Here is a 22,948-nt window from a genome sequence, read left to right as displayed (position 1 = left end):
CCAGTGACAGTTTGTGGGCAGAACTTTAATTTACCTTCTCCCCAAGCCTGATTCGTTCAATTAAGATGAAAAGGTAAGTTTACCTATTCAGGCTTTGTGCTTCTCTACACAGATACTATCTAAGTGCCCCATCTGTCTGTGAGCATAATAACCCATCAATCAATTAGATTCTCTTAATTTTATTTCATTTAGTGCATCAAAGCTCGTTATGTGCTATATATTGGGTAAAATTAAACAGATGCTGCCATGAAATTATCACTCTAGCAGCAACTACAGATCAGCTCCTTGGTGCCATTTTCTGCAGTGACACTATTCATACCAGAATCTAGAAATTCATTTAGTCTTTTTCCAAAAGTGATGCAGCATACTATAACATCTTTATGTCAACTGTTAAGTGCAGTCTAACAGCATGCATAATCACTGCAATCTAATCTGGTTGCTAAACTGGCAATACTGTTACATCTTTATTTCAGTAGTTTTAAAAAAGTGTTAACCGAATTGCAAAACCTTCACAAACCTTAGCATAGTTCTGATTAATACTGCTACCAAGTATGTCAATAAATGTTTTGGTTTAACATTCTTGGCACTGGACCCAATAATATGCAAATATGGTTTTCGTAGGGTAATCACAGACAAATGAACTTTATTAACTGATGATCCTTGCACCGCTTTACGAAGTGCATTTCAGTAGGAAAGGAAAATGGATAACTTGTTTTCATAGTGGTTAATCTGATTCAACCTTGAAGGGATTCTGAGTAACATTCTCAACATTAATAGATATGCTGAAGTGGAGTGTATCTGAAGATGGGAAACACAGGAATGCCAATACAGAGTAATCCAGTTCAGTGGGACAACATCTGGACCAGTACCTTTTGGCCCAATTAAGCAACTGCCCCAATTATCCAAAGTTTCATGGAACTAGTTTAAAAGGTGTAAAAAAGACAACCTACTGTTTAACTGGGTAATAAATTATGTATGAACTGGATTTCTCTTTTCCTTTTCATGGTCAGAGTCTGTGATCTACAGCTGTGCACAAACTACGTACATTCTGCACGGGTAGTGGGGGAATTCAGAACTCGCTGAGAGGCCTGGCGTTTTGGAATCCCTAGAGTGGCTTGGAAGATGCGTGCCTTTGAGGTGCGGCCCTGTGGATGATACAATGCCTTGCTGATGTCGCTGACTGAAGCGTCACGGGAGGTGGAAACATCAAGACGGTGGGCACAACTGTCGGGAGGCCTCTGCACTCTCTCTCTCGCTCGATGGCGAGTGCCTACTGATTCTTGAGTCGGGGTTCACAGTCAAGCGACGTGGCAGATTGCAACGTTGGAACAGCGAGCTGCTGGTTTCCCTTCTCGCTGCTGCAGGAGCGATATCTCTCTCTCTTTCACTAGTGAGAGAGAGAGAGCTCATTGAGTGTTGGGATGGACAGTGGTTTCTGATTTACTCTAGGAGCTTGCTTATCACTTGCACGGTTGGTGTTGGGTGTCTGATGCCTTTGCTGGAGCAAGTCAGAGGAGGGGAGGGAGGGCTTTGGGGTTCCAACATTTTTCTGTCATTCATTCTTTGAGGATTTTTCTGTTTCGTGGATGTCTGAAAAGAGTAAGGATTTCAGGTTGCATATAGTATACATTCTCTGATATGAAATTGAGCCATTGAAATTATGTATTTAAATGAAATACAGAATAAAATAGAGCACTATCCATATTACTACGGTGCGACAAAACTGTGTATTACAATGGTTATCGACAGAGGAATTCATTGAATGTTTACTGGCATAGTACTCAATAGGTAAACTATCCATTCTTAGTCCCTCAAAGCATCAAGATTTAACACTTTTCCTAAAAACCAACAGCTTCTTTTTTTAAAAATCAGTTCCTGATATACTTGAACAACGTAAAACAGTTATGCTATCCTTTGCTTTCTTTGAACCTGATGGTGTTTGCTTGTTTGTAGCAAAGGGAACCTTCCAGTGTGGAACGATAAAAGAAAAGATTGTTTCATCAGGATTGTAGATATCATCAGCACAAAATTTTTGCATCAAGTTGGGGAGTTTTGTAGATTTCCATGTTTCTGCACTTACAGCATCAGCACTACCTTTCTTGCTGTGCACTTTCTTGAATTTAATCAGTGCCTGCATTTCCACAGAGAAAATCAACCATCAGTTGCTTTAAAATCTTTGCGACCCAGCTTGTTAGTTAGCTCCCCGACTAGTTTTTTTAACGTTGGTCTACAGACACGCACATTCGTCCAATTATGATGGAAAACTATTGTTTGAGGGCCTCTTCAACATCTGGATCCTTACCTTCACACTTTTGTTTTTGGGAATTTTCCCTCGCGTAATGCCCATTCTTCTTGCAGTTTATCTTGCTGATGTATCTAACATGCAATTGCAGATTTCAGCACTCCAGATATCTCTGCCAGCTGATGATGAGTGTTGTTAGGCAGTTGGCTTTTAATTTCATCTAGTAGGGAAAGTTTTTTGGCCAGTGTCAACCCTTTTCATGACAAGGGTCTCAATTTTCTTTTATAGTTCAAAATAAAAAAGACTATTAAAAAATCTGCTTTTTGAATCCGTCGGCCAAATGGATAACATAACGCAACCACATACAGCTCTCACAACTGTTTGCTCTAAGTTTGTGCATGTGACTGACCTGTCTCCTGCCCCAATTAAGCGGCACAGTGTCCCAAATAAACTATGAGTATCCAAGCTATTTTCCTGATTTGCTTTTGCTCTTTAAGAGTTGCCCAAAATAAGCAGCTACCCTGATTAACTGATGGCCCGATTAATTGGAATCTACTGTTTAGCAAAATTGGTGAACCAACTTCCAGAAACCAACAGAATAACTACAATACCTGTGCTCTTCAAGCATAACCAGGAGTAACGTTAAATAAGTACAGATATTGATCAATTTTCCAGTGTCTCAAAACTTTCCTGAAGTGAGAAAGGAAGGAGGTTCTCCTGCTGAATTTAATGGATGGCCATCATTGATTTTTGCTCACCTTTGTTTCTGACCTGGTGGCTGGCCAGACTGGGAGGATGCCTGGAGGTCAGATAAATATACAAATATATGAAGCCATAAATATTGGTGCTTGGTGAATGGGGAAGACTTCTGATTGCAGGGAAAAGAGAAGGCAAAGCTAACATAAAGCCTTGGATTACCATGGAGAGTTTTAGGAAAAAAAGTGCAATTTTGATTGAGAGCCTAGAGATGATTATGAAGAAAAGTGGGAAACACTCCCACTTCTTCTGGTTCCCAAGCAGAGTTGGAAAGCCTCTTAACTCCTGCAGTTACCATCTCTCCTACACCTACATCAGTTTCTAATCCCTGGAAAATCCTAAACCTCAGTACTTAAATCTAAACCTAATGCACAATCTCCAATTAAAAACAATTCTAATTACTGATCTAAGGTATAGTGCAAGTACGATTACCATCAGGAAACATCATCTCATGATTAGAAATCCCACTGCCACTTTCTCTTGATCCCTGGAAGATAGGCATTAAACATAGCACTATATATCGCGTCCACGTAAGAAGAAAAACAAGGAAAAGATTCTGAAAGTAGAACTAGATTGGGGGATGAAAGGGGGGGATTCCCCTTTATAGATGCCGCCTGACCTGCTGAGTTCCTCCAGCATTTTGAGTGTGTTGCTTTAGATTTCCTGTATCTGCAGAATTTCTTGTTGTTGAAAATGGTGAAATTCTTCAGCAATACTACTTCCACAATCTTTAGCATTTATTCCAAGTTATACCTCTAATAATAATCATGCAATGTATTGATGAATATTTAAGTTATTGGCCAGGGAATTAAGATCATGTGTATCACACGACTGGCATCAAATAAATTTTGACAAACCTGTTGGCCTTTCAGTTTGTCCAATTAAATTTTGGAGAAGAGCCAAACTTTGCCTTGAATCTTTGAACCTGAAGATTATTAGCATCATTCCCATTAAAATGCCAGTTTTGTAATTCATGCCTTACAAACTAGATTTACAAGTATGCAAACCAAAGAAACTGTCAGAGCTTTCAATATAAAAATTTAATATACTTAGTCAGAACAGACTGGCCTATTCAATGAAGTTTCCGAAGTGCAGGTAACTGAGATCATCTACCCTAAAGAAGATTAGAAAAATAATGTCCAGATTAAGTACTTCAATCTTCTTATTTAAAACATTATCTATTTGTAGTACCTTGTTTTATAGATAAAATAGAATGGCAAGAAAACAGGGACAACTGTTGGATAATTGTTTCCTTGCCTACAATTTAACAAAAAAAACCTCTACTCAAACTATATACAGTATGTGTAAGTGGAAATACAGAACATTATATTAGAACTTGGACTATATTAAACAGTTCTGAAGAAGGGTCTTGGCCTGAAATGTCAGCTGTGTATTCTTTTCCATGGATGCTGCCTATCCTGCTGAGTTCCTCCACCATTTTGTGTGTTGTTCTGGATCTCCAGCATCTGCACACTTTCTTGTGTTTTAAATAGTTATTTTACCTTCAAAATATTTGAAATAAAGAACAGCAATTGTGTGTGAATTATTTATCAGAAACTAAGCAGAGATGAGGTGAGGTACCCAGATCTTCACAACAGTTTTACCAATCCTTTGTTAGAACTTTAATGGTTGAACCCGTCTTTGAGAGACCCAAATATCATTGGGCATGGTTGCAGGTCTCTGTTAGATATTAGTACAACACAATTTGTTCGATGGAATCATGGACTCACATGCAAATAAAACTACAGCTTTTCAGCATGTACGTATGCTCTAGTGAACTGCAGCAAAGAGTTGACAATTTGCCCACTATGAAAACCTTTATTTAACAACAAATTACACCAGCAAACTTCCTGACTTGCCATTTTCACATATAGCCTGGCAATGACTGAATGCTCATTACCAATGGGGCACAGCCAGATATAAAAAAAATGTACTGGCAGAAAAACCCAAGGCTGAAAGAAACATGAGCTACTGGGCTCTCAAGCCTGTTGTAATATTCTGAAAAAAATGTCAGGCCATCTATTTCAACTCCACTTCCTCTTCCTGTTATGTGCCTGGTTTCATAGCAGCTGATTTAACAGCTAGAAATTAAACCACTCCACTATCCAGTTAATGCTAATGCTTCTTCTGGAGAGAAAAAAGTAAGAAGACCGCCTTTTATGCTGTCGTATCACTGATCTGAAGGGCACCTGTCTTTGACATTTTGAGTTGCCATTAAGAATATTTTTGCACCAGTCACAGCTTGCTCTGTTTGAGGAAACTTCATTCATCCTGTTACATATTTGTACATCCTGATCACCTGTCAAGGAGGCTGCTCATCACTAATGCAAATACATGGGCAGCCTGACAATGAGGTGGCACAGGCCATATGAGTCTGCACTGCTACTTAATATGGTCTTGGCTGATCTTTTAACTTGGTGTCACTTTCTGTTTCTAATCCTATATTTCACCTATCCAAACATTTATTGATCCTAGGTCTTGAGTCTTTCGAGTGGCTGAAGCTCCAAAACCTCTAAGATAAATAGTTACAAAGATTCACGACCTTTTGGATGAGGCAATTTCCTCTTCCACCTCAATCCTTATATGAAACCTTGTTTCAGACGTGCTAGCTATGGGAAGCACCATTGCTGACTCTACTTTGTCAAGCCCTGTAAGGATTCTGTATGTTTCCACAAGATCAGCTCTCATTCTTTTAATCTCCCAATAGGTCTCACTTCATACATCAATCACCTCCATTTTGGAAAGCAATCTAACAAAACTTTTTTGCAGACTTTCTATTACCATTATATCCTTCCTTAGGTAGGGAGATAAGATCTATACGCTGCATAATTGCCGAGGCATCTTTACTCCTGAACTCAGATCCTCTTGCAATAAAGACCAACGTAGAAATGTTTGCTTTCCGAGTTATTTCTATACATGCAAGTCAATTTCCTACGATTTATACAGAGGAACACTATAGTACCTCTCAACACCAATATCTTTTGAAATGTTACCATTAAAAAAATCTCCTTCATCTTCCACATCTTCACCTGTCAGATGTTTAGATCTCCCTGGCAGGAACTACTGTTCTACACTACTTCTGCAAAGACACAAGAGATTGTAGTTGCTGGGATCTGGAGCAAAGATGAATTCAGTGGGTCAAGTAGCATCTATAGTGGGAAAGGAATTGTTGACATTTTGGCTTGAAACCCTGTTTCAGGACTGAGCGTGAAGACGGGAGTTAACTGGTATAAAGAAGAGAGTGGGAGTGGTAAGACAGGTGATTGGTGGATTGAGGAATGATGAAGAATGATGGCAGATCGAGCCTGGTAGGAGGGGGAAGGGTGAAATTGGGAAACAGAGACAGGTGAATGTTGGATAATAAAATAACCAACATTTTTCCATGCAGATCAACACAAAATGCTTAATTCCTCCGTCACTTCCTTATGTCTCAATATACAATAATTCTCCCTGCTTCAGATTGATGGGATTCAGATTAACTATACTGCTTTTTTCCTTTCTATTTTAATTTGAAGCAGTAGAATACTCCCATATTCTAACTTCTCATTCCTTACCAATGTTCCTGTCTGTCTTTGTTGAATTTTCACATCTTCCCTCTCCTTTTTGGCAATATTAAAAGCCTTTCTAATCAGACTCAATAGTATCTTTAATATTTCTTTTGCTGGTATTGCAGCATATTTTCCTGTTGGATTCACAAGGGATTGCAGCCATGTTTTAGTTCACTGAATGTCAGACTTTGATTTTTACTGTTATATCTTCTAATGCACTTTTCTAAAACCACAGCCCAGAGTCAAACAGCAGAGAAATAGGTCCTGCAGTCCACTGTATCCAAGTTCAAAGTCAAGTTTAATTGTTATTCAACTATACATGAATACCCATGAACACAGCCAAATGAAACAGCATTACTCTGGGGCCAACTTGTAAAACACAGTACCAGTCATACACAATACAAGCACATATAGCACGTATAAGATGGCAGTAAAATACAGTCACACAAAAAATCCATGCTGATCATCAGGTATCTAGCTAATCCCATTTACCGGTACTAGGTCTGTAGTCTACCATACCTCGGCAATTGAAGAACTCATCCGGATAGTTTTGTCTAAGATGTTGTGAGAGTATCTGCCTTGACCAGCTTCTCATGCAGCATGTTCCAGAATGTAACTCCTTTCTGGTGAAAATACATTTCCTCAAATCCCCTCTTACCTTCCTACTCTTCACCTTAGACCTATTCCCTCTGGTTTTAGATGTTTTCGTTCTGAGAAAAAGTTTTTCACTCTCCACCCTATGTTCCCTATAATGCTATAAACCTTTGTTAGACTACTTCCCCACCCCATCCAGTCTTCACCTCCAGAAATCACAAAGCATTCATGCCCTTTCTGTAGTGTAGCAAAGAGAAATGCACACAATATTTCAGCTGTGGACCAACCAAACTGTACCACGGCTTTCATGTTCTTTTATTCTATTCCCTGACAAATTAAGGCCTATATCTTGCACTCCTTCTTTACCGCTTTAGTTACCTGTGATGCCTCATTTAGGGATCTAGGGACTTGCAAACGAAAAGTTGCTCCTCAGCTCTTTACCATTTGTTAAAGTTACTTGCATCACTTTCAAAAACACAGAATACAAATATTTAATATTTTATGTGCATCAATTAAACTAGTAATACCATGCCTATACAGACAGCAGGTGCTATAATGTCAATCCTATACAAAATCTATAAGACCGAATGAATGTAATTGCAGATTTCATTGAAAAAAATCTACCTCTAACTTTTTCAAGTAGCAAAATTATGCTTTTTCATTAAGAAAAGAGTTTGAGAAGGTATGTATTACCAAATGCATCACTAACTCCCACAAGCCCCATCCTTTATCACGAGTGTGAAATTATCCCTTAATTTGGTTCTGATCTGGCTGGTATCACAGGGAAGAACCTAATGGCTGGATTCTTGTTGATAAGTGAGCCATCCAAAACAAGTTGTGGAGGTATAATTTGAAAATAAGATTCCTCTTGTCCAATTTCTAATGTTTATGACTCACCTGTGGATGAGAGTAGAGAAGGCCCGTGTGTTCATGGTTTACTATTGCTCTGTTGCCAGGTATATTCCTAGCCAGCACTGGAACTTTAAGGTCCATTGCCTATAGGTAACGAACCAGTTCAATAAAAAAGAAAAAAAAAATATTGTGTCATTCTCAATCAAATAAAAAGTATATTTTTTGTAATCATGCCAAATTAATCCCTAAATGATTACACATCAAAACAAGCTGTCTTCTTGGTGACCTGTGAATTTGTGATTATTATTGATGATTCAGCTCAGCGCAATAGTTAATTTGATTCTCCTCTATATTATAAAACCACGGGTAATGCTAGAGTATATCTCTGCTGACATTACAATTGAACAGTTAGAAAAGCAAACCATTTGAGTTATATGTGCAATTTTTAAAAAAAAATTGTTCAGAAAGGAGCTCAAATCTTGCAAATAACATACCTCTAGAATTGTAGCAGACATCCCTTCAGAGATGGAGCTGTTTACTACAGCAAAGGAATCCCTCATGGCAGCATGCAGCTCAGTCTGGGGTTTTTCTGAAACTAGATAGACCCCGTGAGCACTACAAAATAACAGAAAATTAATGATAATAAGTACTTTATTGAGCCTGAGTGGGAAATTATTTCATTACAGCAGCAACATTTAAAAACACACTACACAATAATAATAATAAATATAATATTAACAAATAGAGTACAGAATATACATAAAAATTTTCCAATGTGCAATAATCTGCAATACTGCACAATAATAGTGTATGAAATAAAAAAAACAGACACTATTGTACTGCACTACCATGTGTGTTCTCCTGTCGTACAGAGATGAACTGTTGTATATGCTTATTGCATTTGGTAGGGAAGATTTTCTGTAATGGAAATTGAGTTAAGTACAGTACTTATAAAATCAGATGCTTTGAGTGAACATAAATATTATAAGTTAACAAAAGATTTTTAAAGTCAATTAAACTGAATTCCGTAGTTGATTTTTTTTTAAACTTTGTAAGTTTTTGTCCCTTTTTATTTATTAAATTAAAAAATGAGAAATTGCACTCATTTTCAACAATCTGCATAAGATCTTGGTCTTATAAAATGAGGCACAAAATATCAAGGAACCAAGAACATTTATAGTCTGATCAAAACTAGAAAACTGTCTCCACTTTGGACAACACATTTTTTAAGAACATTGTGAAGGCATTAGAGTGTTAGACTGATCTTGGAGCAGGTTAAAAGGCTGGTGCAGTACCTTGGGAAAAAGGGCCTGTATTGTGCTGTAATGTCCTATGTTCCATAACTGGCGGGGGGAGGGGGGGGGGATGAGGGTAGGGGTATTTAGCCGCATGAATGGACGGAATTAGCTTAAGTTGTTCTTCTTGTAACAGGAGATATTGAGAAGGGATCTCAAAGAAGTACTTGAGATTATAAAAGGTCTGTGGTAAAACTGATAGAAACATTCTGTCGACTTACGCTGCACTGAGATTCTGTGACTGAGCTGAGGTGGAACACGAGCAAGAACCGGAGTGAAGCTCTTTATACCCCGCTCCTCTGAATGACCTAGAAACTTGCTGTATCAGTGTGAATTTCGTCATTTCTCAGTTTAATATTCAGGGATGTCAGAATCAAAAGAATCGACAACACCAGCAGAGAGGTTTTAATCTTTTAGACACCGATGGAATCACATCAATTCCCTGAAGAAGCTATCACTAAGGTTGTGCACTGCTGAAACTCTCAAAACTCTTAATTCAACACATTCCCTCACAAAGTATCACTCTAAAATCAATAGGGATTATAGCAATATAGGCTCTTGGAGGAAAAAATACAAAATTCATGTTAAAATAATAATGAGTAGTACTTCATAAAAGCATGGATTATTATATCAAACATCTCAAAAGAAAACTAACTTACCCCTTGACCTTAGCCTTCACCTGTTGTGCAAACACTGCATCAACCTAAGAAGCATGATGAATGATTATCAGATAAAAGTTATGATATATTTTAAACAAAAATATAAGGGGATTTATTTTGTTCAAGTACTCAATACCCTTAGCAATTTTGAAATTATTCATTTATCAAACATTGTCTTTGCGATAGACAGCATTTTCCCCTCAATCAATGGCTATTCATCTCATAAGCTCTTTAGGAGTCAGCTGCACTATGAATTGGCTGCAGTATTTGCTTACAAAGCACTTCAACTTGTAAGCAATTTGCTGTTTGCTTAGTAAATCGGAATGGCAGGCACAAGTGCAAGCACTTCTTCTTTCAAAATATTTGCAAAAATAATCAAATGACATTAATTTCCTGCATCTCATGATAAAGATGACAATGAGTCGGTCTGGGCTTTGGTCTTGTGGGAAATGGCAGATTTTTTTTCACATTTTTCACAATTTAAGTAATCATAATTGTGAGAATACTACTTTGTGATAGCAACATAATGGAGCTCAGTAATGTCTACAACTACTGATAAGTACCAGAACCCTGGCTTATAGAAATACTCATTCTCCTTGGGAACTACATACGACTATAGTGGGCCTGCAATTGACAAGGATGAAATTATTTCCTTTAAGAAGACAGACCTAGAACTTGAATGCATCTTGCCATTGCCATCCAGCTGGAAGGCTGTATTTGAGGGAGGGTTTATAGGCTAGTCTTCAAATTGCTATCAAGATCTGTACAACTTCCATCTACAGAGATTTCTGCATGTTCCAGTGTTCAGTTATTTTGGATGCCTTCTCTGCAAAGTTTCCATAGTTTTCATGTATGCACAATAATCAGAGCACTGAAATGCAAGTAAGGTAGTGCCAGCTCATTCTTAAATTACAGTTAACAAGTTGGAGCCTTTTAGAAGGTGTTGCTGGGAGTTCAGGGCCAACATGTTTCAACAAGGATAAAAGGCAAAAATGGCAAGGTTATGGAACCTTGGATGACAAAGGATTTTGAAGGCTGATCAGGAAAATAAAGGAAACATATAGCAGGTTTAGAGGACTGGGACGGAAGAAGTCTTTTTGAGGAATACAATATGTAGTAGAGAACTTAAGAAAGAAATTAAGAGGGCAAAAGGGGCCATAAAATATCATTGATAAGAATGGTTGAGGAGAATCCCAAGATATCCTAAGTACACTAGGAGCATGTTGGTAGCCAGAGAAAGCGTTGGTTCCCTTAGGGACTAAAGAAACAATATGTGGAGCCAATGATGTAGACAAGGTCCTGAAATAATACTTCTCACCATTACTGAGGAGCAGCACATTGAAAGTAGGGAGTTCAAGGAGGGGTATGTGGATAATCTGGAGCAAGCTTGTATTAAGAAGGGACAGGTGGTTAGATATCATAGGACACACAAAGAATGATAAATCCCAAGGACCAAATGAGATCTACCTCGGGTTGCTAGAGGAAATAAGGGAGGAAATGGTTGGGGCCCTGGATGCGATTCTTGCATTATCATTGGGTGAGCTTTCAAAAAGCTGCAGAATGAATAATGTTCATACTTTATTAAAAAAAGGGCAGGAGGGACAAGCCAGGAAATCACAGTCATTCACTAGCACTGACGAAACTACTGGACAAAATCCTAAAGAATAGCATTTATGTACATTTGGAAATACTACCTCATAAATTTAATTTAATTATATTTCAGGTTCCAACTACTATTGATGAGGTCAGGGCAATACATATTAGTCATACAGAGGTATCGAACAAGGTCCCACATGGTAGACTGATCCAGAAGGTTAAAGCACATGGAATCCAAGGCAAGCTGGATAACTGGAACCAGAAGTATCTTGCAGCTAGGAAGCAAAGTTTAGTGGTGGAAGGACGCCTTTTCTGATTGGAATGTTTTTCGAACTGAAGGAAGTATTTCCTCACAGTTCCTCCTACAGGGGTACAATTGTTACCAAAATACTTATGAAGTGTGGCAAATATAAAATAAAGTTTTGTTAATGAGAAAGCAGAGCAAGAGTTGGCTTTCAGTTTGCTCTGCAATTCAATATAATCATGACTGGTCATTTATCTCAATACCATTGTGCTGGTGTCTTCCTTGAACTTATATTGCTTATTATGTCTGTGCATAAGAAAATGAGGCATAAAATACTTGTATACATATAAAATTAATTGCAGCTCAGAACACAAATCTGTAATGCAAGTGCATGCCTCCTGCATGGCAGAGAGCCAGAGAGACTTATTGGCAATATCAAAGTCATTAACAAAGAAAACACATTAGATTGTTTAGCAATCTGTTGAGACAGGACCATCTGCTGAAATGTAGCCCAACTTGCACATGTAAACCAAATTAACAAGGATATTTAGCTCTCAAAATTACCAATTCAAGGAAAGCTTTGCTCAAAAATTAACTCCTTGTTGAGAAGTATTTCCTTGGTTATGTCTAGGCTGGTATTTCAACTGCCTAGCCTCTTCTTTCTGAAACGTGGTCTATACATCCTTCCCTTACTCATTTTAACTTTCAATTATTCCTTCTTCTCAACTCTCATCATGCCTCAAGCATCATGAAAGCCAGGAACTCATGCCCAGTCTAAATGCAGGAAAGCATGGTAGACTGAAGAATGGAACAAAATATTTTGTATTTTCATATGCCAACCTAACAAGAGATTGTAATACATAATTGTAATATATCCAGCAGTTAGGATATAGCACTTGATAATTGTGTGGTTTCCTGCCAATGGTGTAGACGATTAATACATACAGTGATAAAGTATCATTTCTGTATACAAAAAGTTTGAAGCATTTGAACTCAAGAATGATCCACAAAAGCAATCTACTGTGGATCTGTAAATCTAAAATAAATAAAATGCTGGACATATTCGGTATATCAGTAAGTATCTCTGAGGTAAGAGAGTTAGTATTTCTGGTTCATTACTTTCAACTAATCATCAACTTAAAATTTTGAGCTAGGCATGGGCTGAATTCCGGTTGTTCTACTGGAACTTGTTTGCCTGTGGGACTTCTGCCACATGCTGTCAAAAGTAGAACCTGATTTCCTGACAGGTTCAATGTCAATTCAGCAGCTAGTTCTAGTGATAGAGGTCACTCTTGCTGGATTCAAAGAAAATTTATTATGAAAGTACATATATTTGCCTCTGAGATTCATTTTCTTGTGGGCATACACAGTAAATCCAAGAAACATAAAAGAATCTATGAAAAGACTCTCCCAACTGGACGGGCAAACAACCTGCGTGCAAAAGACAACAAACTGTTCAAATAAAAAAGAAAAGTAATAATAAAAAATAAATAAGCAATAAATATTGACAACAAGATGAAGAGTCCTTGAAAGTGAGTCCATATATTGAAGGGACAGTTCCGTGATGGGGCAAGGGAACTTGAGTCAATTCAAGTTGAAGAGCCTGATGGTTGAGGGGTAATAACTGTTATTGAAACTGGTGGTGTGGGTCCTGAGGCTCCTGAACCTTCGTTCTGATGGCAGCAGTGAGAAGAGAGCATGACCTGGGTGGTGGGGGTTCTTGTTGATAGATGCTGCTTTCCTGCCTCTGCACTTTGTACAGATGTGCTCAATGGTGGGGAGCACTTTGCCCATGATTGACTGGACTGATACCACTACTTTTTGTAGGATTTTCTGTTCAAGGGCATTGGTGTTTTCATACCAGGCTGTGTTGCAATCAGTTGATATACTCTCCACCACACATCTATACAGGAGAAGTTGGTCAAAGTTTTAGATGTCATGCTGAAACTTTGCAAACTCCTAAGGAAGTAGAGGCACTGCCGTGCTTTCTTCATAATTGCACTTATGTGCTGGGCCCAGGACAAACACTGTGAAATGATAACACTGAGGAATTTAACATGGCTGACCCTCTCCATCTCCGATCCCCAATAAGAACTGGTCATGAACCACCAGTTTCCTCTCCTGAAGTCAACAATCAGTTCTTTGGTCTTACTGACATTCAGCGAGAGGTTGTCGTGGCACCACTCAGCCAGATTTCTCATGGCATTAATATATTACAGATTTAATCCCTACTGAATTTAATGCAGGTTTTAGGGTTACAAGTTTGAAAGTAATGGGAAGGTCTAGTACAGAAAAAACAGATGAGATTGCAGCTTCTGGGATCTAGCACATAATATGTATTGCTGGAGGAAGTCAACAGATCTAGCAGCATCTGGAGAGGGGTAGTTAGTTTTAGTCAAAACTCTCAACATTGAAAACATAGAGGAAATATGAGCCAGTATAAAGGGATGAGGGGAGGAGAGAGGCAGGAGCTGGCAGACACTAGGTGAAACCAGATGGAAGGTGACAGTGGAGACAGCAAAGGGTTGCAGATTCTGGAATCTGATAACAGGCAGATGAAAACAGGTGGAGAGGAAAAAGTAACTGGGTAATGGAGATCTGGGACAATGTGTTCAGAAAGAAGTGGGGTTGAGACAATTTATTGGATCAGAGAGAAAGGAACATTATCTGAACTATCTGAAATGGGAAAATTCAATGTTCACATCATTGGGTTGGAGATTATCCAGGTGGAACATGAAGTACTGTTCTATTACCTTGTGTTTGGTCTCACCCTGACAATAAAGAACGGTGAGTATAAGCAAGTCAGTGTGGCACTGGGAAGCGGAGCTGAAATGGCATGCAACTGGGAGCTTGCTTTGAATTTTTTAAACAAACATTTAATTTTAATAGGTTTGAAATGTCACAATGTCACAGATATGCAAAATCACTGAAAGATTGCTTATTATTTTTACAGCCATTAAATCAGAACTGGGACTTGAACAATTGTCAGATCTTTCACGGCAGGTTTGGATGGTACCAAATTGATCAATTGCCAGGAGTTCTGCCATTGCAGTGGCCACTTCCCAGGAGTACTGGATGCTTTAAGGCAAATGAAAATCGGTATTCTATATTTGGTCCAGATTAGTGTAGTTCAGCAATATATGGTTTCTTTCTGCTATGGTCCAATGTCCACTCCTGTCAGATTCCTCCTACTTTAGTGCTTTCACCTCCCAGCTTGTTACTTCACCCTCCCTCCCCAATCCAACCACCTTTTTCCTCTGCTGGTCTCACACTTCACCTGCCAGCTTGTACTTCTCCCCCCCCCCCACCCCACTTCTTATTCTGAAATTTCCCCTCATTTGTTTCCAGTCCTGATGGAGGGTGTCCAGCTGGAATGTTGACTGTTTATTCGCCTCCATAGATATCGCCTGACTTGTTGAGTTCCTCCAGCATTTTGTATATGTTGCTCAAGATTTCCAGCATCTGGAGAATCTCTTGTTTAAAATATGGTTCGTTATCTGGTTTCCCTTTTCACAAATGCCACCTGACCAACTAATTATTTCTGGCATTTTGTAGCTTTAATATCTAAGAGCAATTACTTACCTCGGGTCCAATAATAATCAAATAAACACATGGTTCCCTTTCATGCCAAGCTAGAAAACAAGATAAAGAATATTTTAATTACCTGAAATGCAACAATGAACATCAATAATATAATAATTTCAGTTTAACAGGGATGATTTACTACAGATTTTTCCTCATATTTGAAAGGTATTGAATTCATATCAGTGGAAAGCAACTTCATTTGATATTGGAAGTAAACCCTAATAATAACTCCAAAACTGCTATCAACTGTAGAATCATAGATAATAAATACAATTGCAATAGTTTTTTACTGGGTGTCTCTGAAAAAGCGGGTCATTGTCCCGCGCTAACAGCCACTGGACTTCGCGGTGAGAAACCCACCTTTCTCAGGCTCTGTATGTCCAGGATGTATACGACTCTGGTCCCACCAAACCTGTCAGCTTGGGATGTCTCACTCACCCAAACCCTGATTTGTGTGAATGCTGTGTGATTTACTGCCCCCAGCAAGAAATAAAAGGTCGTACACTGCAATATCTTAACCAGAGTTATTAAAAAAAAACAAAAAGGGCCCATTATAATTAAACAGTCAAATGTGCACATAAGTTGGAACTCATCTTGAAGTTGTCTATAACTCACGCACTAGACATTTGTTTTGTGTGAAAGCACCCACCCCTTCTGAATGTCGCTCGAAATCTATCTCAAACAAATGGGCTCTCCCATAGGCCTTGAAGCCATTCATCTGCACAAAGCACCTTGTGTAACAGGGATGGCATCCTCAGCCGTCTTCCCTCCTGGTTACTCCCACCTCCTACCAAAAAGACCTTGACCCACACAAGTATCCCTCACAAAACTTCTCCACCCAGTGTTCTCTAAAACCTTTTCCCAATTCCACCATCCTGATTGGCTGACACCACATTCCTAACTTGAACAACAAAGCCCCTTATCTCAGCTCAAACCCAAACAGGCTGAGAACAGAATCGACAGTTCCTACAGAACTGCTAAGGTAAAATACATACAGCATAGCAGAAAAACAATCTTAACCAGGGCATCACACAATCTTCTGTGGTTGAGTACAAGCAATTTAAACAGGAATTACACTACATAGAATACAGTTTGTGAACTGGAAACATCTAAAGAAATGATGGAGGTTGATAGGAAAATTAAGATGTGATTAGACAGATACTTGAATGATTTGAAAGATATTAATTCTTGAGGTTGACTAGAAAGATTGGCAAGTCACATAACAAATATTGTTTTTTTGAAGATGCAGTGTTTTTAAGCCAGTGTTATTAGTCAACTGAGCATCAGCAGGATAGAATGTTTTCTATCTACTAATGTTCAATTAATTAAAACAAAAGGCTGCACTGACAAATCTTTGTTACTTCAGATATCCAAGTTCTTTTTTTCATTCATTTGATCAAAAAGCTTCTACCAGTGAATCTACCGTAATAGAGATCCATATAAATTCATGAGAAATCTTCCCATATTTAAAATTAGAAAAATTGAAGAGACTCACTATTAAATGTAATAAGGAATTCAGGTGAATTTTTTTTTAATCCAGTGAGAATGGTTTAAATGTGAAACTCATTACTAGAAGGAGTATTAGTAGTACGGATGGATAATTGGAAGCTTGAAGTAAAACAAAATAAAGAAAGATAAATCAATGAAGGACAAATATCAGAAGAGATCTATTACACCAATTGGCCTATTCAATTTTATGATTTATTAAGTGCTATAGCATCTACAACATTGTAGTATAAATTTAAACTGTTGGCTAATAAAATGCTTCTAAGCCATTAATTGCATACCTTATATGTTCTTCACAGAAGGAATGTCTAGTTTGAAAAGACAGAATATTTCATCACTGGTATATTACTGATGAAATATGGTTAATGCTTTGTCAGAAAGCTTTTTTATTCTAGTATTTAGTTAATTTAAAAAAACCTCACCCTGCAATATATGCATATAAAATCTGCAGGAGACATCAGTAAGTTGCAGGAATAAAACATATTGTGTCTTCAACCCTTGCTTGTATTAAATAATTTGTATGCAAAGATGTGTAAATTTTTTAAGACGCCAGTTACACTTCTTCAAAGTAATAGCTCCAATCAGCAAAAACCATTAATGAAATGATCAACACCTCGGAGCAGGATACTTATAACAGGAAGGCAAATTCAAAGTACAAAGTACATTTATTATCGAAGTATGTATACTATACACAACCTTGAGATTTGTTTCCTTACAGGCAGCCACAAAACAAAGAAACACAAAAGAACCCATTAAAAAAGACCGTCAAACACCCGATGTGAAAAACAAAACAAACCTTGCAAAGTAGGCAAATAACATTCAGAACTAAAGTTCACAAAAGTGAGATCACAGCCACAAATTGAGAGTTGAATTAAAATTACTCCTATGATAAGGTCCAGGGAATCAACAATATGTAAGAATAACAAAGTCTGAATTGATTACCTGAGAAAGCATCTACCAAGTAGAGTGGATCTTTAACTCGTCGAAGTCCACACACCAAAAGGAAGATGTATGGATCACTACTCGTGAACTGAATCCCTGTAATCATTATAAAGAGCAAAGCAAAAGCAATTTTCTATATAAAGTAGAAAAATGAGAGCAAGTAACCCTTTCATTATGAAACGTAACTTGCGTCATACTTTTATCTTCATCTTATCAGTGTAGTAAGCTTTAAAAGGAAAGCAACACGATTTAAGTCTGAATATACTCTTCCATAAATACTGTACAACAAAACTGTATGGACGGATTTTAGAAATATGACTGGAAGATTTATTTGAATAAAAAACAATTTAACAAGATTTGACAGTGGATTCTGGTTAATTGAGGCAGCCGCTTATTTGGAACAACTCAAAGAACAGTAACTACTCGAAAAAATAGCCAGGATTCTTTTTGTTTATTTGGGACACTATGTCACTTAATTGAGACAGGAGACTGTTGCCAAATAGTTTCTAGCCTGTGTTAGTCATACTCACTTGTGTGGCTGTTAGATCCTACACCGTGCTTGAATGAACAGTTTTTAAATGGCGTCAGATGCATGTGCTTCTGTTCAAAAGGCAGTGATTTTGTCGCCAAGAAGTAAGCAGTAAGACAATTCAGTAACAGTTTGGTTTCATGCAGTGAGGCTTGGTGATGCCAGAAATGGCCGCAAGTGAAAATGAAACAACTTCACTACTTAGATAAGTTAGGAACTACAAAGAATTTGAAGGTAACAATAATCATCTTGAATATTACAACGGAGGATGCAAATGTCAATAGCATTGTATTAAGGCAGTCTTTTATCTGCACTAGGTATCTATGCTGCTTTTTTCATTTACAGTCAATCAAAAGAACACAGCAGCGTACATTGGATGAATTTCTCTGTTGATATCTATCACAAACTAATACACAGTTTTATAGTACTGTAGTAGTATTGGCAGTGTTCTAATTTTTTCTGCATTTCATTTAAGTACTTAACCCATTGCTCAATTAAAAGTGGCTTGCCTTTTTTATACTTTTGAAATTATTTCCATGAAACTACGACTAACTGGGCAGCCACTAAATGGGGTCAAAATGCACTGGTTCCAATGTATTCCAATTAACCGGAAGCCACTGTACAAGAAAAAAAAATCAGCATTTTAGTAGGGTAATTTAAAATAAAACTGGCAAAGGTTTTAAAGCCAGTATGTATTGTAGCATTCTCCAGTTTGCTTCCTCTTAATTGGAGATACTTCATGCACATTCTGCTTCTTTTTGTTTCCTAAAGAGTGGAATGCAAACCAGTGGGGAAACTGAATTTGTATTTTCAGGGCTTCAGAGGGTGTGAGAGGTAGCTGTAAAATTACTAAATTTGGTGCAGTAAAACAGACTGTATGGAAGGTTGGTATATCTGTACAGAGCAACGATAACAAAACAGTCCATTTCTTCAATAATTCAATCCTCTGTTGAAAATAAACAGCAAATTATTTGATATTTCCTGTCAGTTTGAGATGGTATCTTAACAACAGCCAAATAAATATGTTGTTATCTACTACCATTGATCTGATATTTTACTTATGAATTTGATTTGGAAAAATGGGTAAATGTTTGAATGAGTTTACAATCAAAATATTAACCTATGTTTGTTTCTTACAAATGGCAGTGAACTGGTCTGCATTTTTACACTGTAACACACACAAAATGCTGGTGGAACTTAGCAGGTCAGGCTGCATCCATGAAAATGAACAAACAGTCGACATTTTAGGCTGAGACCCTTCTTCAGGGCTTGGCTCGAAATGTTAACTGTTTGTTCATTTCCACACATGCTGCCTGATCTGCTGAGTTCCTCCAGCATTTTGTGTGTGTTACTTTGGATTTCCTGCATCTGTGGAATCTCTTGTGCTAATGCATTTTCACTTGCTGGTTCTAAAATATTCCATAATTTTAGAAAATCAATAGATCAGGCTAGATATAAATTTCAACATTTAGCTTATTATTTCAGGTAAAAACACAAATGGAACTGTTAATCTCATACTAATTCAGCCAAATTATCCTGGCTTTGAAGTGTGCAATTTCCTTAAATGCACCAACTTTCAATTACAGAATGAATTTGTTTGCAAGTACTCTGCGACAAAACAGATAGCATGGAAGCATTTGTCTCAATACAAATAGACATTTTTATAAACTACTGATAGTAAAACAAACACTTGATCAGAATATAAAATAAATCTAAAGGATTAAATCATATTCAGTATTATGTTTGTGAAAGTGACACAAACCACCTCTGAGATCCTGCAACAAGCTAGTAGAAATTCCATTCATTCTCATGGAAGTTCTCCCTGTGGAGAATGAGGAAATCATGCTCTTTTATAAATCATTTTAATTTAATTAATTATTTTTCATTTATGAATGTTTTAATGTATTTTAAATAAATTTTAAAGCATACTTTTTATTATTTACAGCAAAGTTTTTAAATGTATCTAATATACTGAGGAATTTAAAAACTGGAAAAATCATACAAGTCAAAAGTTCCACCCTCTGTTTTGCCTTCCCCCAAAGCTTAACACAACCTTAAGACATAGGACCAGAATTAGGTCATTTAAGTCTGCTCTGCCATTTCATCTTGGCTGATCCATTTCCCACTCTTCTGCCTTCTCCCTGTACTCTTTCATGTGCTGAATAATCAAGAATCCATCAACCTCCACTTTAAATACTGTACTCCCAATGACCTGGTCTTCTGTGGCAACAAATTCCACAGATTCATCACCCTCTGATTAAAGATATTCCTCCTCATTTGTAACAGGGAATTGACTTTTTAAGTACATAAGAAATAGGAGCAGGAGTAGGCAATCTAACCCTGTCGAGCCTGCTCTACCACTCAACAAGATCATGGCTGATCTGGCCATAGACTCATCTCCACCTACCTGCCTTTTCCCCATAACCCTTAATTCCCCTACTATGCAAAAATCTACCCAACCTTGTCTTAAATATATTTACTGAGGTAGCCTCCACTGCTTCGTGGGCAGAGAATTCCACAGATTCACCACTCTCTGGGAAAAGCAGTTTCCTCTTCATCTCCGTCCTAAATCTACTCCCCCAAATCTTGAGGCTATGTCCCTTAGTTCTAGTCTCACCTACCAGTGGAAACAACTTTCCTGCCTCTATCTTATCTATCCCTTTCATAATTTTATATGTTTCTCTAAGATCTCCTCTCATTCTTCTGAATTCCAGCGAGTACAGTCCCAGGCAACTCAATCTCTCCTCATAGTCTAACCCCCTCATTTCTGAAATCAACCTGATGAACTTCCTCGGCACTGCTTCCAAAGCTAGTACAGTGGCATGCAAAAGTTTGGGCACTCCTGGTCAAACTTCCTGTTACTGTGAATACTTAAGTGAGTAAAAGATGAACTGATCTCTAGAAGTCATAAAGTTAAAGATGAAACATTCTTTTCAACATTTTAAGCAAGATTAGTGTATTATTTTTGTCTTGTACAATTTTAGAGTGAAAAGAAGGAAAGGAGCACCATGCAAAGGTTTGGGCACCCCAAGAGATTTGAGCTCTCAGATAACTTTTACCAAGGTCTCAGACCTTAATTAGCTTGCTAGGGCTATGGCTTGCTCACAATCATCGTTAGGGATGGCCAGGTAATGCAAATTTCAAAGCTTTATAAATACCCTAACTCCTCAAACCTTGTCCTAACAATCAGCAGCCATGGGCTCCTCTAGCAGCTGCCTAGCACTCTGAAATTTAAGATAAATGATGCTCACAAAGCCGGAGAAGGCTATAAAAAGATAGCAAAGCGTTTTCAGGTAGCCGTTTCCTCAGTTCATAAAGTAATTAAGAAATGGCAGTTAGCAGGAGTGGTGGAGGTCAGATTCAGGTCTAGAAGACCAAGAAAACTTTCCGAGAGAATTGCTCATAGGATTGCTAGAAAGGCAAATCAAAATCCCCGTTTGACTGCAAAAGACCTTCAGGTAGATTTAGCAGACTCTAGAGCAGCGGTGCACTGTTCTACTGTGCAGTGACACCTGCACAAATATGACCTTCATGGAAGAGTCATCAGAAGAAAACCTTTCCTGCGTCCTCACCACAAAATTCAGCTTCATAAGTTTGTAAAGGAACATCTAAACAAGCCTGATGCATTTTGGAAACAAGTCCTGTGGACTGATGAAGTTAAAATAGAACGTTTTGGCCGCAATGAGCAAAGGTATGTTTGGGAAAAAAAGGGTGCAGAATTTTATGAAAGGAACACCTCTCCAACTGTTAAGCACGGGGGTGAATCCATCAATCTTTGGGTTTGTGTTTCAGCCAGTGGCACGGGGAACATTTCACTGGCAGAGGGAAGAATGAATTCAATTAAATACCAGCAAATTCTGGAAGCAAACATCACACAGTCTGTAAAAAAGCTGAAGATGAAAAGAGGATGGCTTCTACAACAGGATAATGATCCTAAACACACCTCAAAATCCACAATGGACTACCTCAAGAGGCGCAAGCTGAAGTTTTTGCTATGGCCCTCACAGTCCCCCGACCTAAACATCATCGAAAATCTGTGGATAGACCTCAAAAGAGCAGTGCATGCAAGACAGCCCAAGAATCTCACAGAACTAGAAGCCTTTTGCAAGGAAGAATGGGCGGAAATCCCCCAAACAAAAATTGAAAGACTCTTAGCTGGCTACAAAAAGCATTTACAAGCTGTGAAACTTGCCAAAGGGGATGTTACTAAGTACTGACCATGCAGGGTGCCCAAACTTTTGCTTCGGGCCCTTTTCCTTTTTTGTTATTTTGAAACTGTAAGATGGAAATAAAAAAGTAATCTTGCTTAAAATATTAAAGAAATGTGTCATCTTTAACTTTATGCCTTTTGGAAATCAGGTCATCTTTTACTCGCTTCGCTGATTACAGTAACAGAAATTTTGACCAGGGGTGCCCAAACTTTTACATGCCACTATATATCCTTCCTCAAGTAAGGAGACCAGAACTACACGCAGTACTCCAGCTGCGGTCTCACCAATACCCTGTACAGTTGCAGCATAACCTCCTGCTCTTAAATTCAATCCCTCTAGCAATGAAGGCCAACATTTCATTTGCCTTCTTGATAGCCTGCTGCACCTGC

General features: G+C 38.0%; 1 protein-coding gene across 2 annotated transcripts in view; it reads right to left on the bottom strand.

Annotated features, from left to right (window-relative positions):
• Window positions 1-22,948, bottom strand: part of glt1d1 (glycosyltransferase 1 domain containing 1) — a 71,632-nt gene that overhangs the window by 13,552 nt on the left and 35,132 nt on the right. Inside the window, exons 7-12 of one of the 2 annotated variants that reach the window (XM_073065533.1) lie at window positions 17,820-17,915; window positions 15,369-15,418; window positions 9,947-9,990; window positions 8,487-8,607; window positions 8,038-8,136; window positions 4,044-4,112 (exon numbers count right to left, since the gene is read on the bottom strand). In XM_073065533.1, coding sequence (XP_072921634.1) covers window positions 4,104-4,112; window positions 8,038-8,136; window positions 8,487-8,607; window positions 9,947-9,990; window positions 15,369-15,418; window positions 17,820-17,915 — 419 coding nt within the window. In that variant the 3' untranslated portion in view covers window positions 4,044-4,103. Of the gene's footprint in view, window positions 1-4,043; window positions 4,113-8,037; window positions 8,137-8,486; window positions 8,608-9,946; window positions 9,991-15,368; window positions 15,419-17,819; window positions 17,916-22,948 lie in introns of those variants that run through there. The other variant, XM_073065532.1, reaches the window with a different exon arrangement.

This window comes from Hemitrygon akajei, chromosome 14, assembly GCF_048418815.1.
Source record: "Hemitrygon akajei chromosome 14, sHemAka1.3, whole genome shotgun sequence".
Lineage (NCBI taxonomy): Eukaryota > Metazoa > Chordata > Chondrichthyes > Myliobatiformes > Dasyatidae > Hemitrygon > Hemitrygon akajei.
The sequence above is the reverse complement of the archived record's forward strand: the minus strand, read 5'-3'. Positions and strand labels throughout refer to the sequence as shown.